Source organism: Arachis ipaensis, chromosome B07, assembly GCF_000816755.2.
Source record: "Arachis ipaensis cultivar K30076 chromosome B07, Araip1.1, whole genome shotgun sequence".
NCBI classification, from domain to species: domain Eukaryota; kingdom Viridiplantae; phylum Streptophyta; class Magnoliopsida; order Fabales; family Fabaceae; genus Arachis; species Arachis ipaensis.
This window is the reverse complement of record NC_029791.2, coordinates 118,596,726-118,603,880: the sequence shown is the minus strand read 5'-3', so window position 1 is coordinate 118,603,880 and position 7,155 is coordinate 118,596,726. Positions and strand designations below refer to the sequence as shown.

Genomic DNA, 7,155 nt, shown 5'->3' with positions numbered 1-7,155 from the left:
ACTAATTTTAATATATACATGATATTTTTATAAATAAAAATATATCCTATATCCAATTTTATTTTTTTTAATTGTATATTAAAAAAATAAGCTCATTTTGTTTGCATGCCGTGTGTCTCACTCAAAAGGTAGTGGTTGAAAATAAAATATTATTATATATCCAATTTTATTTTTTTTAATTGTATATTAAAAAAATAAGCTCATTTTGTTTGCATGCCGTGTGTCTCACTCAAAAGCCTAATGGTAGTGGTTGATGAGTTTGTGGCAGCAATAATTAACTGCATATCTTCTTCTTCTTCCGCCCACCAAAACCATACATTTTTTCTGTCTCGTTCATGCGTTGATCAGCTTACCAAACCATTCTAAATTGTAAAACTCGCTTTCAATAAAAAGCTCCAATGAATGAATAACACACCTTACGTATTATTTGGGGGACTTTATAACTGCCATAACCGAATATTAACACAAAGCTCAACTCAATCATTTTTATATGAGATAAAATGGTATTTTTCACCGATATTGGAGTTAAATATGTTATTTTCGAATGTCAAAGATGAAGACAAATAAATTGGAAAGTCAAATTTAGAGAACTATAAATCCAACTTTTAGATTTGGATTTTTTAAATTTTAAATTTTTTTTCTATAATTTACTTTTAGATTTGAGTTTTCTAAATTTTTTTTACAAAACCTACCCACCAACTTGTTTCTCTTTTAAAAAAAAAAAAAAATCACTTTACTTAAATGGAGGCTCAATTTTATTTTTCTCTTTTAAATTTATTTTGTCACAAATCAAAATATCAAACATTCTGTTTTCTGTATTTTATTTTTAGTGTTGCAATTTAGATAGTGTTTATTAATAATGTAAAAATTTTGTGTAATTTTTTTGTATAACTACCACAAATTTGAGAGTTAGATTTGTAATTTTTATTTTTTTAAAAAGATTTACAAATCTAAAGGTTAGATTTGTATTTTAGTGATAATTTTTTTTTTATAAACATGCAAATCGGACCTATCACTTGCTTTACATGGAGAAAAATTTATTTTCACTCACAAATTTAAAGCTTCATTTTCTTCTTTACCACAAATCGAACCCTAGGTTTTGTATCCTAAAATCTGAGTCTTTGATTTGTGAATTTTAATTTTAAAAAAAAAATCATCTCCATATCCATAAGAAACACACCACCACTTCTCTATAACTAAAAATATTAGCCTCAATTTTTTCATGCTAGCCAAATCCAAACCTCTGATTTATAATTTGAAATTAACAAAAAATGTATATTAATAAAAGATGAGTATATAGTTAAATTAGTCCCTAAAAGATCACTCATTCTTTAAATTGGTTCATAAAAGATTTTTTTAATCAAATTCGTCTTTTAAAGATTTTAAATTAGTCATGTTAGTCCTTCCGTTACTTTTATTGCTAACAATATCAAAGTTTATTAATGTGGTACATTAAGTAACATACAAGTTCACAACACATACCTAATAGTCCTAATTGACAATTAACATGATTAATTTATGAAATTAGATCAAATCAACCTCAAATTAAGGGATTCAAATACCTCAAATTTTTTCTTCAATTAAGTTTTGATTTAATTTAATTTCATAAATTTATTATGTTAATAGTCAATTAAGACTTATAAGAGTGTGTTATGGTGCCACTTAACATGTTACATTAGCAAATTTTGACACCTATTAATAAAGAAAGTGGCAGAATGACTAACATAACTAATTTAAAATTTTTAAAGAACGAATTTGATTAAAAAAAATTTCGAAAACTAATTTAAAAAACAAGTAATTTTTTAGGGATTAATTTAACTATTTACTTAATAAAAAATACACTATTAATCCATAATTAAACATAACACGTGCTCATTCTCCACTACTAAAAAAATGAGCCCAATTCAATTCATATACTTAGATAATTCAGATGATTACTAGATAATTAAGGTGACAAATATTTAACTGAAAAAATATGATAATAATTGTAATTAAATATTGTAAAAATTGTAAAAGGCAATTACTCCATGTGAAGAGAAAAAAATAAATAATAATAACACTCTACGTTCAAGCAAAATACTTAATTAAATTCAACTAAATTATTATAACAACCTTTTAAATCATGTACTTCCTTTTTCGTTTCCTCCTCCTCCTCCTCCTCCTAAATTTGCGCATACAAGTTATTTATTCCCTTCTTTTTCTTCTCCTCCTCCTCATTCTTCTTTTTCTTCCAAATTCGTACAGGCAGGTTTTTCTTCTTTTTCTTTCCCAATGTTGCATCTTCTTCTTTTTCTTTTCATTTTTCGTTATCTTTGTCACCAATAACACCAACATTTTACAAACATCTTTATTAGTTATGATTTTCTTTGATGTCATTATTAAATAATTTCGGTTCATTTCTTAGTTTATTTTAGTTCATTTGTGTGTTAATTGAGATTCACTTGATGCTGCTGATAAGTATTGACCGAATTTTTTATTCCTTAAATAATTTCGGTTCATTTTTTAGTTTAATTGAAGTTTATTTAGATCCAGAAAAATGAATTTGATATGTTTTTATTGATGATTGAATTTTTTTGATTGCTTGTTCAAATTTGAATAAATTGAATAGAATGTATTAGAATCTAATGCAATGGAATAAAGTGATAATAAGTAATTTCATTATTCTTTACTAAAAAATTTTGTCAATACTTATCAACAATATCAAGTGAACCTCAATTAAAATAAACACATCGAATTCATTTCTGGATCCAAATGTACCTCAAATAAACTAAGAAATGAACCGAAGTTACTTAAGGAATAAAAAATTTGGTCAATACTTATCAGCAGCATCAAGTGAACCTCAATTAACACGCAAATAAATAGAAATTAATTCAGTTTTGAACAAGCAGTCAAAAAGACTGAATCATCAACAAAAATACATACAATTTATTTTTGAATCCAAATGAACCTCAATTAAACTAAGAAATAAATCGAAATTTCTTAAGAAATAAAAAATTTGGTCAATATTTAACATTAGTATCAAGTGAACCTCAATTAAATCACAAATGAATCGAAATTAGTTCAATTTTGAACAAGCAATAAAAAAGGCTCAATTATTAACAAAAACACATCAAATTCATTTTTGGATCTAAATGAATCACAATTAAAAGGAGAAAAAGAAAAAAATGCAACAACAATAGCAGCAAAAAAATGACGATTGAGAGAAAACACGCGAAGAAGAAAAGAAAAAACGCGAATATAAAGAAGAAGGAAGAACGCGAAAAAGAAGAAGGAAGAACACGAAGAAGAAAAAGGAGGAGGAATGCAAAGACGAAAAAAGAGGAAAACGAAGATGAAGAAGGAAGAATGCAAAGAAAAAAAAACATAAAGGCAAAGACAAAAAATGATATATTTACGTTATTGAAATGTGCGTGTATACATATTAATATGATGAAAATAATTTTTGTTAAATTTAAACTAACTTAATCAAATTTAATTGATAAAAATACTTGAATATATAACTGAACTCAAAAAATAAATTGGTACTGTACTAATATAATAGGCAGTGTACATTGGAATACTACCCTATACAGGTAATATTTATTATGGAAAAAATTTCACTAATTTCCACACTTTGTTGTTAAAAGGTGGGCATAGGATACTTGACGCGCATTTATTGGTATTTATGCAGCCAAGTTAGTGCTCGCTCGCGGTACCAAAATTAAATTATCGATAGGTTTTTAGCCAAATCTTTCAATAATTAGGAGGTAAGATTGAATCTGAATAAAGTCACTTTATGCACGCTTCTGGACTATTGCTCTAGCACACTTCGACCCCCCTTCGATCAGTCTCGGATACATAAATCATAAACTCCCAATAGAACAATGAGAATTACAATAGTGGTATTGCAACAAACAATGCAGTAATAAAAATTAGGGCAAAAAACCAATATATACCAAGGAGAGCTCAAAATTACCAATATCAGCCAAACCAGAAATTCATACCTGAATCAACCAGGACGAATTATTATATAATTCGAATCAATAAGATTCGAATTATACTCTCAAGTAATTCGAATTGATATAATTCGAATTATCTCCATGCAACATATGAACATAATTCGAATCAATATGATTCGAATTATACTCATCCAAGAAATCATGTAATTCGAATCAATACGTTTCGAATTGACATAAGCTATTTCGAATTCAGTTAATTCGAATTACTAGGAGAAGTTTATGTTAGAGAGGTTCGAATCTAGTTGATTCGAATTAGGGCTAGAAACTATTTCCATAGTAGGCTTGGTGGTGGAGGTCTTGGAGATTACTTCGTAGGTGTTCCCGGTGATGATCATACCCTCCAGGAGAGTACTCCATGGGTGAGTCCGAGCTCGATGTTTGGAGACTTGCTTGCTAGTGATGGCATTGTGGCCGAGTTTGGTGGACCGCATTTCCTTGATGATATCCGGACTATCATGCAGGAGGATGAGGCTGCAGCCGGACGGGTTCAGACGACAGGGACACAGGCAGCCCTGGATGTAGATCTGAACGAGCCTGCCACGATAGCTCCCCCGCATCTCGATTTATCACAACCTAACCTAGTAATTCGAACTAACTAAACTCGAATTATATATATATAATTCGAAACAAGTTGTTTCGATTTATCACAACCTAACCTAGTAATTCGAACTAACTAAACTCGAATTCTAAAGTTATAATTCGAAACAAGTTGTTTCGAATTATGTTGAAACACAAAATAACCTAGTAATTCGAATTAATAAGATTCGAATTCTACATATATATATCGAAACAAGTTGTTTCGAATTACCTATATATTCTTACGTTCATAGTAATTCGAATCATATTGATTCGAATTACTTTAAGTCATTGCATGTACACAATTCGAATTAAATCAATTCGAATTACTTGATATCATAATTCGAATCTTATTGATTCGAATTACATAATAATTGGTCCTGGTGGATACAGGTGAAGATTTTTGATTTGGCGGATTTAGATAATTTCAAATGCTCCTTGGTTTATTTGGGTTTTTTGCCCTAAAAATTACAATAAAATTCAGTTTTAATAACGCTCGTTTATGCAAATTGTAAAGTTTATTATGGAGGAATTGGGAGGGACCAAGGAGGGGGTGTCAATTGTTTATAAGCAGTACCATTGACCTCAAATTTGAATGAGTAAATGACTAAAATGACTAATGACCACGTGGTTTGAATTGTAGATGCCCTTTCTCCACCTTAACGTTGATAAATGTTAATGCACTTTAAAAAATAAAAGTATTAAACTCCTTAAAAAGATATGCCAATTGAAGTAACAAATAAATTACTATAATTTTTTTTAATTTTAACAAAAAAAAGTTTAACTTTTAAGGAAAAGTATAGGTAGACAATGAGAATATTAAATAATATGAATAATGGATATGTTGAATGCTCAATTTAATAGCTATGCAGATAATTATATTCGTTATTTTTAATTGATTGGTTATTCATACACAGTTAATAATAACTGTATATTTAATTCACTAGGTGTGCAGATGATTATTCTAATATTAAAGTTTAAGAAGTAATTTAGGAATAGAGTGTTTTTTTTACTTTATTAGGTCAATTTTAAAACTCATTATTCACATTATTTACAAAAGTCATTATTTCTTTTTCATTCTTCTCCTTCTCTTATTTTTCCCTTCCTTCCTTCGTTCTTTCTTGTTGTTTTTGCTGCTGGTTCTGTTGCCATTGCTATTAACTATTCATTCTGTGACCCTCTGAATCAGAAAGCCCCCCAACTCTTCACCAATCTCCATGCTACTTTCCCACTTTCCTCCATTTCTTTATCATTATTATTAATTATTCACACACTATAATAATAACAACATAACATCCCTCCTTCCCTCTTCAATTTTTGACTAATTTAATAATACTTCCGCTTAAATTAAATTTAAAAAATAATATCTGAGGGGTGATTGGAAATGATTCTGCTGGTTCCCTGAACCCTGATGAATCCATACATCTCTCTTTGCATTTTAACGGCTTGATCTCTCCCTCGTTTTCCACCCCAAACACACACGCATTTTCATGCTCTCTCTCTCTCTCTCTCTCTCTAAAAGAATGCAGAGCTGACTGAAACACTGAACAGTACGAAACTCATCAACACAAACAAACACCACTCCTTCTTCTTTCTTTGTCTCAATGGTGGAATGACCATCATGACCCTGCTTCTGCCGTGACGAACATGGGATGCGGAGGCTCCAAGGTGGACCACCTCCCACTCGTCACTCTCTGCAGAGAACGACGGGACTTCCTCAGAGCCGCTTCCGACCACCGCTACGCCCTCGCCGCTGCTCACGTCGCCTATTTCCACTCCCTCAGAGACATCGGCGAAGCGCTACGTAAATTCGCCGACCACGACCTCGTCTTCGCCACCGCCTCCGCCTCCGTCACCGGCTCCTCCCCCTCCTCTCTCAGCTCCCCAGTCCTCACATTGCCCTCCGACCAAGGAAAACCCTCTAAAAATACAAAAACCAAAACCAAAAACAAAATCAGGGCCTCAACTTCTTCAACTTCCATTTCGCATGGCGGCGATGCTTCCGGGAGCGACGAGATCGACGGTGGGTCACACATACACCTGTCCGATTCAGATTCCGAATTGCGCTCTTCTTCTTCGGGTCACATCCACATCGAAGAGGAAGAGCACGATATTGAAGAAGATGACGAAGAAGCACCACCACCTTACGGGTACGGATATTACCATGATCATGAACCACAAGATTGGGGGCACAATCCACAAGGGGAAGGGTATAATAGTAATCATACATATGCTTTCTACATGAAGAGAACCGCGCCTCCTGGAAGATCCATGATCTACGAAGAGCCACAGACCCGTGTTGCAGAGTCGGGTCAATGGCCCGACCCGCAAAATAGTTATGGTGGATACGGGTTTGGTTACAATGGTGGTGCTGGTGGTTATTTTGGGTTTCCGAGCGGTTCTTCTCCGCCGCCTCCGGGGGCGGAGTATTCTTACTACGGTCAACAGAGGACAGCTTCGCCGGCGGCGCCTCCGCCGCCTCCGGCACCCCCATCTCCGCCGAGGGTTTCAGCATGGGATTTTTTGAATGTGTTTGATAGTTATGACAATGGTTACTCGGGTTATCTATCTTCTCAGGGGA

The 7,155-nt window shown here is 32.4% G+C and overlaps 1 protein-coding gene across 1 annotated transcript in view; it reads left to right on the top strand.

Moving 5' to 3' along the window:
- Nucleotides 5,647–7,155, top strand: part of LOC107607816 — a 7,894-nt gene continuing 6,385 nt past the window's right edge. The window contains exon 1 of the mRNA XM_021107969.1: nucleotides 5,647–7,134. Coding sequence (XP_020963628.1) covers nucleotides 6,222–7,134 — 913 coding nt within the window. The 5' untranslated portion in view covers nucleotides 5,647–6,221. The remainder of the gene's footprint in view (nucleotides 7,135–7,155) is intronic.